This window comes from Mugil cephalus, chromosome 3 (genome assembly GCF_022458985.1).
Source record: "Mugil cephalus isolate CIBA_MC_2020 chromosome 3, CIBA_Mcephalus_1.1, whole genome shotgun sequence".
Classification (NCBI taxonomy): Eukaryota; Metazoa; Chordata; class Actinopteri; order Mugiliformes; family Mugilidae; genus Mugil; species Mugil cephalus.
The window spans coordinates 19,472,214-19,488,264 of NC_061772.1; the positions used below are offsets into that span (position 1 = coordinate 19,472,214).

A 16,051-nucleotide genomic window follows, 5' to 3' on the forward strand; every position below is an offset into this window, starting at 1 on the left:
TCCAACGACCCCTCCCCATCCAACACGCAAATCGACTGCACTTCAAATTCGCATTTGCCAACTCTCTGCTCACGCATCCTGAATATTTTAGGATTCTCAAAATGGGGTCACATTCAAAAAGACAGCGCAGAGCTGAAATCGCCCGAACAGAGGCGGCACCCGGTCGACTCGGCCGTTCTCTGGCGGCAGCAGGCTGGGGAGGACGCGGAGGATTCGACCACAGCGGGTGGAGGGCAGGGAGGTGAGAGAAAAAACATGCCAGCATATGGCTGCTCTGGGACGGGGCCAACCCCCGAGGCCGAGGATTATGTGGATTCCTTTCTCTAGTAGTCTACCACAACTCCAATCAATACTGTTCAATCTCTAATAACACATTAGGAGAAGAAACAGGATCGGGTTTTGAACCAGGCAACAATTGATTTAACATGAATATTTCCATCACAGCTAACAACAGGCTTTTTTTTTGTTGTTGTTGTTGTTGCTGTAATTCTTTTTTAATTGGGTAACATGAATGGGAATGACTACATTCATTAGGTACACTAATGAAAACCAACGCAGTCTAATGCAGCAGCCCTCCTTTGTGACTCTTGTGATGTTCACTTTATGTTGAAGCAGCGTCAGAACGGCTTTAAAGCAACTGCATGATCTTTCTTCAGCGATTCTCTGCAATTCAGCTGAGCGCAGACTAAAATTGGGTCCCCAAAATAGTAGAAACATGCCTCACTTTGACACAACACAGTTCTGTGACTGAATTCTAATTCATATCTCAGATGTGTCTTTAATTTGATGTGCTACTGAAGCTACTACACTTCTTTACACCCTGACAGCTCGGAGTTTTCTTCTGTGCGTCTTTGAAGCATATTTTTACATTTTTCTTTCAGACAAGGTCCAGTGCTGCTTTGGGAAAGAAAGACAGTAGTAGATCTGGCTATTCACAGCTCCACTAATGAGACAGGGACAGACCAAGCCTGAGGGTGTGTGCGCGCCGCCGTCTCAGCGGGGAATATTGATCACAGGCCTCCATCCACCCAGTAACGCCACCAAAGAATCACAGCCTCTCTTCGGGCGACGCTGCCAGAGGCTCCGGGTGTGTGAAAAAATGACAACAGCACGCGGGCTAATCTCTTTAAGGTGCTCAGCTCTCCGACATGCTGAAACCCTGCGCAGGCTGACTGAGCTCTGACCGACCACCTTGCCTGGTGAACTCACTGGTTTCGTTTGGTTAGATTTGCAGCAACAGAAAATAATCAGCATAAATATGAGACAGGCAACGAAGCAGAGAAATATTTAACTATGGTCACAATACTGTATGTGCAATTTCATTTCAAAAGAGTGGCGCAAGGGAACATATGCTATGCAGAAATGAATTATGTGGCCAGGTTATTACTCTAAATTATTCAGAATCGTTCAGCTATTGAGACATCTATGGTTATTTTCTTTCTACAAGGCCAAGATTAACTGGCATTTAAAAAAGAACTACAATTTGGCTCAGAAATAGGTTTTGAAAATCTTTTTTTTTTTTTTTTAAACATAAATACTTTCTAACTTCAAAGTTTACTGGAAATATTCTTTAACCATACAAATCAGCTTATGTTGTCGAAAAAGCAACTAAATATGTCCCCACCATCACAGTGCAGATAGATAGATAGATAGATAGATAGATAGATGTCTGATGGCATGACTCGAAGTTGAAATTCGTAAGTGCACATTGACATTAAGGAGAAAAAAATAAAAATAAAAAGTGCAACGCATTTAAAAAAAAAAAAAAAAAAAAAAAAAAAAAAAAAAAAAAACATGTTTCAAGTGTACGCAGGGAAGACACCGCTCAGCTTGGTCCCTCCGGGAGCAGACACGCCCAAACACAAAAACATGCCACTCAACAACACATTGCGACTCGGAAAGCTTTGGCGGAGCTGAAACGCTGCTGCAGCGGCTCCGATCAGCCAACATCAGCAGCTTCAGGTCTGCAGAGCCGCGGCTGGTCGACTCATTCACAGCCTGCCAGCCGCAGCGGGGAGACTCGATCTCCCCACCCCTCGTCCAGACTCCTTCCGCCGGGGACTCTTACCTGAAGCTGACCGGGGAGTTGACGTGAATGTTGCGGCTGGACGGCGGGGTGGCTTTCCTCTTGTCTCTGTCCGCCATGCCGCCCCGTTCTCATGTCTCCGCCGGGTAGTGACACCTGTGAGCTCCGGCGATGTTGGGATAGAGGTGCTGCATTCGTAGACTGTGGGAAAGTGGCAACTTGGCTAAACCGGGAAACAATTTCTTAACGATATCCGTCATTTTTGCATGATTTGTAATTGTAGGACATTTGGAAAAAAACCACACAGTTCGGCAGTTGAGCCACAGCTGCTTTACGGTACGTTATTAAGTAAGTCTCAAACATAAACACAACACAAGCATAACATTATGACCACTGACAAAGTGAAGTAAATAATGTTGACAATCTTGACAATTCAATGTTCTTCTGGGAAACCTTTGGACCGGGCATTCGTGTGGATGTTACTTCTCTAGATATCAGATTGATCAAGTATATACGGATCCACAGAGGGCCCTCATCTTCCCTCCCCTCGCTTTTGGTTTATTTTTGTCCTCAACTTAAATTTAAAATGTATTTAGGACACAAGTTTTCTGATGAACAGTCATTGTCTTTCTAAGTGAAGGAATATTGTTAAGACCTTGGGTGGTAAGATTATCAGAAGTATCACCAAACTGTGTTGGGTTGGAATTTCCTCTGTATTATTCATTTATCGGTGAGAGCTGTTTAATCTTCAATCAGAGGATGTGTAGTTATCATAAAATATGACGTGCAATAAATGCCGACATAAAATAGACTATTCATTTAAAAAAAAAAAACATCAGAAACTTGCTTGTTTTACCCACAGAGTTTTTGTTTTTAACCTAATCTTCCCACCAGTCCTCTTAGAACTGAAAAAGCTACTCAGATGGGTGGCAAAACATCTTCAAGAAACTCTATAAGTCCAGTTGCCATTTTTTCTTAGATTAACTTTTTAGTCTCCTCAGTGACTTCAGTGATTCTCACATTTTTTGGCCAAATAGCCCAAACTCATAGATTCAATGTGAAAATTTCACACACAGCATCTCAGTGGATAGTTAAAATGTCTTAATGATGTATAGCAGGCATAGCCTTTGCCTAGATCGAGAATGATGGAGATGCATGGTATTTTTTGCCAAATTAACTATCCTCCACCAAGGAAACACCTTTGTCACCGCGTGTAATGAATAATTTGCCATCACTTCTGCCTTCAAGCACTGGAAATCACGAACACGCTGTGATGTACAGGGAGACCATGAACGCGGCACAGGTTCCCACATAGAGAAGAAAAAACTCGAAAGAGAAGATAAACGGAGGTGGATGGCAGCGAGATGGATGTAAGTAAACACATCAGGGCTTGATTGATCTGAAATATCTAATCCAATATATCTGCTACATCTGTTTAACGGCTCTGCATGTTTCCACATACTCGTCTTCATTTTAGCTGTAGCTCATTAATCCTGAATGCAAATCCATTCAAGTGTTAAGAATAAAAGCTGTTAGGTTTTAATTTATTTATTTACAGTGTAAAACTATGAGACAAAACATCGGATTGTGCTGTGTGTCGTGCTCCTTAACATCCAGCAGAGGCCAGTACTGCACACAGAAAACACTGTCTAACACAGGGATATGAGACAACTGATGAAGAATGGAAAGAAAAACATGATCAGTGGGCTTTTTGAATATACTCTCAGACCATAGAAACAAAATCACCAAGAAAATGAAAACACCAAGTGGCAACTGATAGGGAAGATGAGCTCAGATGGTTCAAAAACTTACTGCAAATATGTAACAGCTACAAATGGAATACATGGAATTACATAAAAAAAAAAATGCTTTTGCATAAAAAAAAATTATGCAATTATGCACTTAGAAATAAAAATGAGAGAGATGTGTGGGTTTTCATCGTTCACATTTGATTTGGAATCTTTGTGGTGAGGTTAAGGTTATTTCCTCCCTGCAAAGCTGCAACTGAAGTGAAAACACACCTGTGATTAGTCAAAGCTCAAAGCACACACTCTTGTCTGCTTTGCCATTTACCTTCAACAAAGACAAGGACATTTATTTAGCCTTTGGAAATATCAGCTCTGTCCGGCGTGTATGGCCTCCCTGGCAAACTAGTTTGTCCTCCTTCACACTGTTAAAAACAAACAAAGCGGACATAGTATGAACGGCAACTGTGTCCAACTTAGTGATCCTGTCGATACAAATACTGTTGAAAAACATCTATAATTGGAGGGGAAGGTCATGGAAAGTTGGATTCTTAACAATCCCGCCAGGTGAAAAAGTGTCAGAAAATCATATCCGTCTTATCACGAGGGTATCATACAAGAACTGCATGGTATCTTTTTTGTACATTTAAAAACATTTAAAGATTCTAAGAGTGTAGTCTTAAAAAAAAGGAAAAGAACTACTTAATTGCAAACATAAGAACATTTGTTGAGATATGATTTCAATTGTAACTCTGCTTCTGTTTATCTCACTCATACAAAACCATTACATTACAGAGCTAAGCTTTTGTCTGACTGACTGACTGACTGACTGGCACTCTGTCCTGTCGGTGTAATCGTAATTTTGTGATGCATAAGGGGAGAAATGTACATACATATTCCCCCATTAACTTCCCAAACTTATTCCATACTATCTTACACCATCAGATTGTCCCATCTCTTCATGAACACAGAAAATACACCAACTGCCACCATTTCTCCTTAGATAACTAAGATTTTTTTTTCACACCAGAATGTGACTTGAACTACAGTATTTTCTGATTAATTTGGGGATTTGACTTTCAAGAAACAGGCTCAGTCTACCTAGACCGACACAACACTTACAGGTTGTAGAAGTCAGTGTTGTTGAGTTCCTGCCAGTCCCTCCAGGTGAAGTAGTGCAGACAACCTCTCTCCGGACAGGGAGTGTGTACCTGCTGGGTCAGTCCCGGCCACTGCCTTGAAAGCACAAACAGCTTGGACATAATTGCCAAGATCAGATCCCACATCGGCCGAAACTCTGAAGAGGGAGAGAGAAGAGATTACAGCGGTCTGTGCAGTGCAAGTGCAGAACATTTGGCCTCATCATGAGAGAGATCATAGATTTTTACCGTCATTCCCCTCGGGTCTCCTGCAGCGTATCTCTATGAATGAATCTCCGTCTTCATTCCTCTGTCTCATCAGAGCCAGTCGGTTTCCACAGCAGAGGAGACACTGCTCTCTCCCCACCCAGTGAGTCGGGTACAGTGAGCACGTTTTGATGATCACTCTGGTTGTTACAGATGTTACAGCAGATGCATTAGAGATATTAACAATTTAATCAAAGCATTGGTGGCTGGATATATAACTCCATAGATTAGAGTAATAAAGTGCATTTGTTTAGGTTTTTTTTTTTTTTTTTTAACCATTCTTTTATTTACTAACTTCAAGCTAATTCAAAAATGGTCATGGCTGTGGAATGTGCGTGGAATTGAGGCTGGAAGATGACACATCGACATCAGCATTGACACCCTTATGTACTCCTAACTTTAAGCCTCCACATACTTTAAATGTGTGGGTTAAAAAAAATATTAATACATACCACCTACAGCCGTTGCTGGGGAAAGGAAAACTGAACTAAAAATATGCACTGTGCTGTAAATATGTTTATGGGTTCTGCTGTCATCTGCTGTAAAGTTAATCATTCTAACAATGGAGCCTATGGTAGTTGAAACAAGCCTTGAGTGGGTTTTGCGCTCCAAAATTGGATACATGTAGTATGCCATTGTTTTACCACATGCCATACTACTGGAGAACCACCATACTGCATATTGAAAAAAGATGCACAATAATTGTTATAAAATAAACAGATTGAAAACATGATTAATTCTAGCAATACAGCAGCTTTAATCACATACTATCATATAAGCATCCATAATGAAACATGTTACCTGTGGAAGAACCCATGAGGAATCTCAGGAAGGAAGTACACATGAACACTGATGTCATCTTGTTTGTCCTCACCCCAGTTTTGGCACACTATGACGTTGTCCTTCAGATAAATGGGGAAGAGACAAGCTTCATCTGGATCTGTTGTAGCCTCCTTCGTTCGCTCCCACTTCTTTTCTCCAGGTAAGAACTCCGGTGCTTGTGGGTTTAAGGGGCTTCTGACACGAGTCGGGAGGCAAACCTCAAAATACTGCAAGAGGGTGAGTATTATGCCTTCCTCCCTCTTGGTTCCCACCACCTCTCTGATAAAGTCGTCATCATCATCATTGGCCAGTTTCTCTAACTCTCTGCGGACCAAGATGCGCATGGCTGCATTGTGCAGAGTACCTCTGGACTTCAAGTCATTCATCCAGGTGAACTTCTGTTTCACCAGAGCCCCTTCCTGCATGAGAAGATCTCTGGATACACCCTCCAGTTGTTGCACCAAGTCATGTCTCACAATGGTCTTATTCACAGAAAGTAGAGATTGAAAATACTTTTTGTGAACAACAGGACCATTCTTAGGTAAAGGGACATAAAGAGTTTAGTCAATCTTATGAGGTATGACACTGCAGCCTTAGTTTTTGCGTACTAATTGACTTCATAAGCTTCATAAACATAACTTGTACCATGGCTGTGTGTGCTTTTTGGTGGCATCAATGGGTTACTTAAATGATAATTTAGATTTAGGAATAAGAATCTGTAAGTATATATGTATGTATATTACCACTAATGGACACAAAAAGCAACTGCTGACCTTGAACATTGAGATGAGGAATGAAGGCTGGACAAACACTCTGTTGCTCAGCACGTCGATGTCTTCATACCAGATGATCACCCCAATTCGGTGGAGATATCTCAAGAGGAATTTCAAGATTGAGCAGAGCTCCTCTCTGCTCTGTGTAACATGGTTTCTAATTAAATCACTCAGTTCTTCAAGTAAAATGATACCTGATAGAGAGAACCGATGCATTTCAGTTTAGATGTCAAAGCACCCTCTGAATGTTCCATAACATTTGGAATATGTAGTCCTTGGAGTTAAAATTGAACTTACCATGTTGAGGAATGTGTTCCAGTGCAACAAGTGTATGAATGGCTTGCTCCACCTCTTCATAACTTTTGGGGAGAATGCTCTCAGAACACAGCAACATGCTCTCTGACTGAATGCATTTCAAAACATGACTCTTGAGTTTTGCAATATCCTCAGTGTTTGTGCAATCAAGAGGCAAAAGATCCAAAACCTGCAGGAAAGTTTAAGGAGAGGACAAGAAAAGTTTGTCCACAAACACAATTCAAAAGCAAAGGGACCTTGATTTAACAATACAAGCTATGCAACTAGGCAGCATTAAAAAACAAAAACAATTATAGCATAAAAATAAAAATAAGTATTTATTACAATATAATGAATCCACAAGCCCATAACAGTACCTTAAGACTGTAGTCCAAAAGGCATTCCAGTTCATCCATCTGGTCCATGTAGAGGGAGGGGTTTGTGCTTTCTTCCAGATTTGCCCTCCGGTGGTTTAAAACCATCCTCCTGTTTGCAAGCATGGTTTTGACCTTCCCCTCAATGTCACTCTTCTTCTCCATCACCTCATCCAGGTCTCTACACTGGTCACAGTGTGTTCCCACCAGCATTACCACTGCATCTGGCACGCGTAGTTGTATGTTGTTTATCCAGAACCACAGCTGGTCTTTGAAGGATTGTGGGTCAACAATGTTGTAACTGACAAAAAACCAAAATGAAAGATTTCATTGTGGCCTCATGATCATGCTGAATCCGTAGGAAGTGCCGCTGCCATGTTATTAGCTCTGAAGGTGCTAAATGCTAATGTCATAAGATAAGATTACTGTATATCTTATCTTGACTACTTAGCTCTAGACATATTTGGTCATGACCTAAAGTACATTTTCATTTAGTTAGCTAAATGAAATACAGTGTGGAAAAAAAAATCTTCCTGTCAGGAGTGTAGATTGGCTTTGGCAGGTAAACAATGGACAGCATGGTGTAGTTTTTTTTTTAAACCCTTTCAGTTTGTTGATGACCTAAAGAATGGATCTGCCAAACCCCCGCTTTTTCAAAAGGCTGCTGATATTCAAATAAATCACTGGGTCCTGCACAATGCCCGACATCTGCTGCTGAATCTCCTCTTCCCTTCGGATGCAGAGCGCTGCCATGATCATTAAAAAAGTGTGGGATATCGCTATACAAGCTGCATAGAAACACAGTCGGCGCAATTTCCCAAACTTGACGTAGGACTAATTCACCTATGTGCTTCTACAATGATACAGTCTGACAGGCCGCCGAGTGACGACATCAAAATCTAACAGGCAGATACATCAACGTCAGAGCAACCCGGGCCTGTTCACATTAAAGCCGCGCAAAGCCGATAAAATCCCAGGTAGATTGCCGGGTCATTTACCCTTTCACATCGATTACTTTAGGTTTTTCGCTCAATGTGAAAGGGGCTTAAAACTGGGATGAATCAAACAACCTAAACACACAGGATGGGGACTGTGTATAAACAACACACTTGCTCACCTTGCTAAATCAATGGTAAGGATGACAAGGGCTCGTGAAGTGATGAAGACATGATGTGTCAGGTAGTATTCCTCCTGCCCTGCAAAGTCCCAGAGAAGAAAACGAACTTCCCCAGTGTACAGCTGGCTGATTTCGATCCCCTCAGTCCGGTCCTTCATTGCCACTGCTACAGGTTTCCCTTCTCTCAGGCTGCGGCAGAGTGTGGACTTCCCTGCCATGGAAGAACCCAGGAACATGGTCTTGACTGTCCAGGCAGAGTGTGTGTTGGGATTTTCCTCCAGTTGAAGGAAGTAGCTTCTTATGTCCATGACCCCTCCAGCGCACACCTCTTCCGGTGGACACCTCAGTGGGTTCCCCATGGCCCCACACATGGTTAGCTCACAGCTACTTTTCTGGAAGAGCTGGGATGGCAGTTCTGTCAGTTGGTTCTTCTCTACCAGAAGCGTTCTCAGTTTTGGTAGACCAACAAGTGGCTGGATGTTTTTCAGGTAGTTTTTGGAAAGATCCAGGTAAGTGACAGTAGCGCACTGGTTAATATCTGAAGGAAGCTTGGATAAACAATTGGCGTTGAGTTTTAGATACTTCAACGTAGTTAAGTTAGGGAGTATTCCCTCTGGAATTGACTTGATACGGTTCTGGTTCATATAGAGTGTCTCTAATTTGTACAAGTATTGCATCTCACTAGGAAATTCTATTAACTTGTTCCTGGAGAGATTAAGGTCTGTCAGGTTTTTGAAACTGGAGATGCCAATGACACGTTTCAGTTTATTCCTCTGCAAGTTTACACTTGTACACATGGTGTCATGCATTAGAAGGTCCTGAGGAAGAAACTTCAGTTTCTGCCCTGCCAGATCCCATGTCTCCCAACTGAATCCTGTATGATGAATGAGGAGGTTTACAGTATGTGTTTCAGATCAGAGTTTCAGAAAATTTACATAATTGCTGGGTGGAGTCTAAGTTGTGCCTACTTAGAAACATTTCAGCCACATATTTAAGTCTTCTATCTCACATATGTGATGGAGCAGAAATACAAAATCTCTGAGTTGCCAGACAGAAATGTCTACATCTACAATAATTAATCAATTAGTACAATTAATAATTACAATTATCACAGACTTCTAACAATGCTCAAAGTAAATGTTAGGTTGCCTACCTTTTACAAAGGACATTTTCTCAAGATGTCTCATTCATAAAGGAAAGGGGAGTTCAAGTCTAGCGATTTTTTCAGGAACAAACAGAACAAGTTCCTGCCTATGAGATAGGGAAGTAAGCTACGTAAAGTGAGAGCTACGAAAAGCACGGTCAGCTACGAAAGTTGCTCCACCACATAAACACATAAAACAGAAATACTTGAGAAAAACTGTATTCTTACATCAGTTGTTTTACTTTTTACAAAGTGTTTATGAGACTGAAATAGTGATTAATTTCTGCAAAATGTAAATTATTTCTGTTACACGGTGTGGTGACATTCAAATGTTTTTAGTACTACTTACCTACTGATGAAATACTGAGTTACATTAAACTACTGATTTATTACGCAATACTATTTACGAATGGGGAACTGTCACTGTCATTACATTACAACATTGCAGCACTACAGAAAAGAGAGCAGGGAGCACTTCTGTGAGTCACTTTTAATGTTGTGTCACATCAGGCATTTTTCATTTTACTCAGTGCAATCATCAGTTCAGAGTTCACGCTATCATCTAAAACGAATCATGGTAAGCTGTACACAACAACAAAAGACATGAAGGAATGGCAATTGCAATGTGAATTGCAATGAACAATAATTCCCTTTTTGGTTTTGGTATAGGTCACACACAACGTGTTGAGAAAAGCACACTTTAAATACATACTACATTTAAGAACATTGGGTATGTTTTTCTGATCATCTGCAGCTCCCATAAAAAGCACGACTATCCAAAAAACATGTGTGTTTGTGTGTGTGTGTGTGTGTGTGTGTGTATATATATAGGACTGTGTTAACTGAGGACTTATGGACACTAGCTTAATCTTTTTAAAATTTAAAGGGCCACTGCACCACTTTTACACTTCAGGTTGAGTAGCCTTAGGGATTCCCCGTTATGAAACCAGCAGCTTAGTTTCCTCTTTGGCTCAGAACATCCAGTTTTGAAAATAACAGTTATTGTTTATAAGACATGAATTTTTACCTGTCAGTTGCTTCGTGGGGAATAACAGGCTTGATACTAAGGGAATAAAAGTTACAATATGTTGTTCTACCCTCTGACAGTTCTGACCTTTTATTAAACCCCCTTTTGCAACCAATTACTGAAGTGGCCATATAAATCAGCTGCCTCAATTTCTTGGACCAGTAAACAATATGTGACCATATGAATACATACTCTGTGTCATCAGCATGTTACAATGCCATAATATGTATTGTTACCAACACTCGGTTCACGTATTTACAATTTACAATAATGATGAGGCCACAAACTGATACTCATTTGATGATGATCATGATGTTTAACTGCTGCTAAAATTACATATTTCATATAGATTTTCTCGTGGTGTCAAAATGCCAATGTATACTGAATTTCCAGAGTGCTTTACACAGAAAACAGTACACTATTCTACAATGCACGCAACAAGTGTCTTCTCACAGGCTGCTGGTTGAGGTATTTATGTTTTTCCAATAGTTCAAAAGGAGGTGGCTTTTCATTTGGCGGGCTTGTCAGATCGTGTTGACGTCCATCACAAATCTTTAGCACTTGTGCACGTGTGTTTCCTGTGACACAAGTGCCTGTGGACCAATCCACTGGGATTGACATCGAAACATAGGAATCTCTGCAGCCACGGACTACTCTCAGCCCCCTGGATGAACTCATCCAACGTAATGTCACCTGCAACACAAACAGAAAATAGTTTAAATTAGTTGTTTGTTTGTTCAGTATTGAGGAAATTTTTCATGGTTGGTGTATTTTTGTTGGTTGGAAGGTCAACTTACCATCATTGTTTACATCAACCTCTTCAAAGATGTGATCACGGACTTGCTCAGCAGTGAGTCTCTCGCCTCCTGTTTCATCAGACACATCGCCTTTCTTTATCCTGTAAATTATCTGAAAAACAGATTCAACAGTTCTGATCAAGATACACAATGTGCTTATTATCAATATTATATCAAAGAATTGGTTCTATGAATGGCAATGCTGGTGTGTGGCCCTGTAAGTTATTTGGTCAGCAGTTCTCCTAGAATCCAAGGGAAGCCATGCTTCCTCTTTTTTATCACCTCTGTTGTTGTCATTACCCTTTTAACAGTTCTTCTTCATTGTGTCACTCTCATCTCTTCCTTATTTCTGTTCTCTAATTATTGAGCATTTTACGATGTGTAAAGAGTGCAAGAGCAGTGAAATACACACTGTTGTCTGCAAGGAAGCCAAGCAGAGTTAGCATCCAATGACGAAAAAAAGAAGAACGGCGAACCAATCAGGGGAGGCTGCCGTCATAACACTGCTCACCTGTGATTGGCCACTGAATGAAATAAGGTGAAATTAGAAAGTTTCAGTAGCAGAATTAGCAAGTGCAGCAACAGAGGTTGGAGATTGAGGGGATTTAGTAAAAACCTATTTTACAAAACTACCTCTACAGCTTCAACTCAAGTTAAAATCTGACGGCAGGCCATTTGTCTAAAACACTGGTGTTTGACCAAATATCTGCCAAAAGGGACACTTTGTGATTGCTTATTAGTGAATGCATTCACTCTAACAGTCTGCACGATAGAGATGTAGTAATAATTATACTCACTAAACATCAGCATATATTGTTATTGTCAACATGTAGAATCTCATGTTAGGGTTGAACACCTTAATTCCTGCAAATATGTCAAAGTATTTGTAGATTTATGACTCAAATGGTTCAAAATACTGTTACCAAATACATATTTAAAATTGAGGAAGTTGTATCTACATGCATTTCTTTACATGCCCAGTTTGCTGGTACATATTAAGTCCACATTAAAATTGCAAAACATGATATTACAGCCGAAACGAAAATGCTCTTTTGACACATGAACTGAGGTTATAATTGTTCTAAGGAGAGTGTGAATAAGCGATTTCATGAAGACAAGATAGTTTTACCTTAACAATCTTCAGCACTTCATCTCTGTCGAGGCGGCCGTTGCCATCACCGTCAAACACTTTGAAAGTCCACCTTAACTTATCTTCAAGTTTTCCACGCAGGACAAGATGCAATGCGGCCACATACTCTATAAATTCCATTGTGTTGTCCTGAAAAAAAAAAAGAAAGAAAAAAAAAGAAATCAAGTATTGTAGCATTTTGTTTTGCTTGGACTTTCAGTTGAAGACTGATACATTTTACTCCACAGCAGCTTTATTACTCACATGATTCATGTCAAATGCTCGGAAGATGTTGTCCATGTACTCTGATTCCACTGTCCCAGGATGTACTCCAAACATCCTCTTGAACTCGTGCAGGTACAAAGATCCACTTGGACACTCCATGATGAATGACTTGTAGAGATCCTGTATGCTGTTCAGCTCCAGTTCGCCTTCCTGTGCCTGCACTTGCTGATTTTGACCCATGCTTAAGTTTCTTATTTTATATTTAAAATAAATCTGTCCGGATGGTTTAGCAAATTAACATCCTTGAAACTGGTTGCGCTGCCTGCAACAAACGCATTGGTGTCTACTTCATGGCGGCTTCTGCAAATCTGCTCAGGGGTCTAGATGTTAGTCGAGGGTAATAACATATTCATGTGATGCTTGACTTGACCCAAGAAGATTATTTTTAGCCAAAGGCATGAGCACGTCGAGTTTAAAGCTGTAATCCACATACCTGATCCTATCTTAAACCTCCACTGACCCAGGGTCACAACTACGCTTTATGCTATTACTTACTGACTTAATAACTTAAAGAGTAAAAACAGAAACGGGAATCCCTTTAAAAGTATTACTGGCCCCAGATTTAATCAACACAACGACTCTGCGTGTTGCATGCTCCATTATCAAGAGTGAGTTAGTGTTTAGTTGCTATGTACTCTGCGTCTTCAGTGATGTAAGTGACATTAAGGGGTTTAAGGGTGTTGCTAGCTGGGAGGAATTGGGCATGCTGGTCTCTGTACGTCATTTATATTTCTAATACCTTTATCAGTAGAAAATAATAGCAGTACTCATCTGTTAGCATAGCATTTGTCTTTATTGAATATCACTTCATAGGTATTACCTTTAACAGATAACAACCTTTAACAACAGCAAAGGAAATTATTAATATTTGCTGACAGTGCTTTCAGTATGCGTAGGATTATAAAATCCTACATCAAGATGATCCATGTTACAAGTAATGTAATGTTATTTACAGGGTAAAAAAAAAAAAAAAAAAGCAAATACAATTAAAACTTAAATACAGACAATATAAAAGCATTACAATAATTCTGTATATACATAAGGATCCTTTGAGTTAGATAAACCCAGAGAATAGCGTGTACAATAAAATACCTGTTTGAATTAATTTTCAAGTGCTAGCTGCTTAACAAAATAATCCATGAAGCTGCATGTACTGAGAAAACGTTGATGTTAAGATGTAACCGTTGCAGTTAAACGTGTTGACTTTATTCATTGTCTGTATGTGAAAGGCAGAGGTGATTTGTTAATTCTTCAGAAGTGTGCACTCCTTCTCCTGTGCTCCAGCACCCATCCAGCAGGGTTCATGTCCAGCTTCAACATGTTGAGCACCCACGGGTCCTGCTGTGCGCCTCTGATGAACTCCTCCATAGTGATATTACCTGCAGAGCAAAGGAAACGCGCATAAAGGCGCGAGTGTTATATATTTCCCTCCATCTGTCGTCTCTCCACGGTATTCTCTCTTGCTGCAGTGTAAATGCCACATGAATGCTCTGTGAATGAATGCTCACCGTCTCCGTCGCTATCGACAGCCTCTAATAATCGATCCACGGCCTCGTCCACTGAGAGCTGCGACTCACTCATGTCGGCCTTTGAGCCTTTTTTAATCCGGTAGATGCTCTAGATAAAAATTAAGAAAAAAGGAGATTATGTATTTAATTTATAACACAGAAACAGCATCGCACCAAGTACATCCAGGAATGAAACACGACACGTTCTAACTGCACAGATCAAAACTGGATAATGCTTTAGTTTTGCCTATAAATCCTAGATATCATTAGCCTAGTAGCATATTTGAAGTTGAAACAAGAAAGACCACAATCTTTAGCAAGCCCATTATATTTTTTATTGATATTCTAACAGTAAGTCAAAAAATTATTAAGGCAATTATGCTATTGGGCTATCAATATACTTTGAGTTTTACACTTTCATTGGGATGTTGAAAAAGAACTTTATCATTTGTAATTTCAGTGTAAACCTGAAACTAACTGCCATCAGGTATATGGGAAACATACTCTAAGCAATGCCAAATCAAGACTAAGGCGTTTTGACTTATACAATACTTTCATAATACTTACATCAATAATCGACCGTAGTTCATCCCTGTCCACAAAGCCGTTACCATCTTTGTCATACACCTTGAATGACCAGCGCAGTTTATGTTCCAGGTCTCCCCGGAACACGAGATTCAGTGCTGCCACAAACTCAAGGAAATCGATGGTATTGTCCTAAAAGATGAAAAGAGAAAATGCTCGGTATAGCTTTGAACATTTTGGATGATTGAAATCAAGTCAGGCTGCAACAAACGTCTTTTTTTTCCCCCTTTATTCTCTCACCCCATTTTTGTCAAAAGCTCGAAACATGTTCTCCGCATAATCAGAAGCTTCTCCTGTCGGGTCCACTCCAAAGAAACGCTTGAACTCGTGCAGAAAAAGTAATCCACTCGGGCACTCCATGACAAACTTTTTGTACATATCCTGAAGCGCTTTGACGTCGATCTCCTCACTGTTCTCCGTTTGCTGTGTCTGCCCCATGGCTGACATGTAATTTAGCAGCCCATAGCCGTGTAACCTTTCAGTTTTAGTCTGCAAGATAGAGTGGCCAGACTTGAAATAGGCATCAGGTGGTGCAACTCAGTGGAATCCTATGAGGCAAGTGATTAGTGTGGCTTCACGTCTACTTTGGTGTTACGTATGTAGGGGGTTTCCTCTTGCTTAGTTAATTAGGTTTGCCGCTAAATGTGTATCCAGGTCAAACACTGTATGAGTTGCAGGCATTATACCAACATGACCCTGCATGGTATACACATTCCAACTGATAGCATGTAATATATTGACACTTCTGTACAAAAACCTTCCATAATCAATGGTAATATGTGCATACAGCATCTAAGACGGGACAAAATGAAGAGACGGAAGCAATTGAGACAGCTACAGAAGACCTGTGACAAGGTCATCGAGCCACTTTGAAGAATATTTGATGCTGTTGTTCATAGGCATAGATTGATCACATATAAATCTTCAGTGTTTTGTATAAAATTAAATGATAAAAAAAAGTCCAAAACACAGGTTTTTGCAATACATTGTAAGTCCAAATTTCTTTTTAATTATACAAC

At 40.3% G+C, this 16,051-nt stretch overlaps 4 protein-coding genes across 6 annotated transcripts in view; all 4 read right to left on the minus strand.

Annotated features, from left to right (window-relative positions):
• Nucleotides 1-2,249, minus strand: part of LOC125005464 (C-Jun-amino-terminal kinase-interacting protein 1-like) — a 41,962-nt gene extending 39,713 nt beyond the window's left edge. The window contains exon 1 of one of the 2 annotated variants that reach the window (XM_047580823.1): nucleotides 2,069-2,249. In XM_047580823.1, coding sequence (XP_047436779.1) covers nucleotides 2,069-2,145 — 77 coding nt within the window. In that variant the 5' untranslated portion in view covers nucleotides 2,146-2,249. The remainder of the gene's footprint in view (nucleotides 1-2,068) is intronic. The other variant, XM_047580822.1, reaches the window with a different exon arrangement.
• Nucleotides 2,250-3,234: 985 nt separating this feature from the next.
• si:ch211-210p4.6 (malignant fibrous histiocytoma-amplified sequence 1 homolog) lies at nucleotides 3,235-9,783 on the minus strand. Of its 2 annotated transcripts, XM_047579915.1 has the most exons (10): nucleotides 9,711-9,783; nucleotides 8,558-9,431; nucleotides 7,444-7,741; nucleotides 7,070-7,256; nucleotides 6,773-6,966; nucleotides 5,979-6,535; nucleotides 5,160-5,317; nucleotides 4,894-5,068; nucleotides 4,100-4,196; nucleotides 3,235-4,030 (listed from the first exon to the last, which is right to left on the minus strand). In XM_047579915.1, the coding sequence occupies exons 1-9, from the start codon at nucleotides 9,742-9,744 to the stop codon at nucleotides 4,121-4,123; spliced, it is 2,553 nt and encodes an 850-aa protein (XP_047435871.1). In that variant the 5' UTR covers nucleotides 9,745-9,783; the 3' UTR covers nucleotides 3,235-4,030; nucleotides 4,100-4,120. The 2 variants fall into 2 exon arrangements, with proteins under 2 accessions (XP_047435871.1, XP_047435872.1); XM_047579916.1 differs by having other exon boundaries at nucleotides 3,235-4,196; nucleotides 5,979-6,481.
• Nucleotides 9,784-10,173: 390 nt separating this feature from the next.
• LOC125005590 (guanylyl cyclase-activating protein 2-like) lies at nucleotides 10,174-13,237 on the minus strand. Its single transcript, XM_047581044.1, has 4 exons — nucleotides 12,919-13,237; nucleotides 12,655-12,804; nucleotides 11,526-11,637; nucleotides 10,174-11,421 (listed from the first exon to the last, which is right to left on the minus strand). Exons 1-4 carry the CDS (start codon nucleotides 13,117-13,119, stop codon nucleotides 11,273-11,275), a joined length of 612 nt encoding a protein of 203 aa, XP_047437000.1. The 5' UTR covers nucleotides 13,120-13,237; the 3' UTR covers nucleotides 10,174-11,272.
• Nucleotides 13,238-13,713: 476 nt separating this feature from the next.
• Nucleotides 13,714-15,551, minus strand: LOC125005526 (guanylyl cyclase-activating protein 2-like). Its single transcript, XM_047580916.1, has 4 exons — nucleotides 15,273-15,551; nucleotides 15,015-15,164; nucleotides 14,448-14,556; nucleotides 13,714-14,318 (listed from the first exon to the last, which is right to left on the minus strand). Exons 1-4 carry the CDS (start codon nucleotides 15,477-15,479, stop codon nucleotides 14,191-14,193), a joined length of 594 nt encoding a protein of 197 aa, XP_047436872.1. The 5' UTR covers nucleotides 15,480-15,551; the 3' UTR covers nucleotides 13,714-14,190.
• Nucleotides 15,552-16,051: the final 500 nt, after the last annotated feature.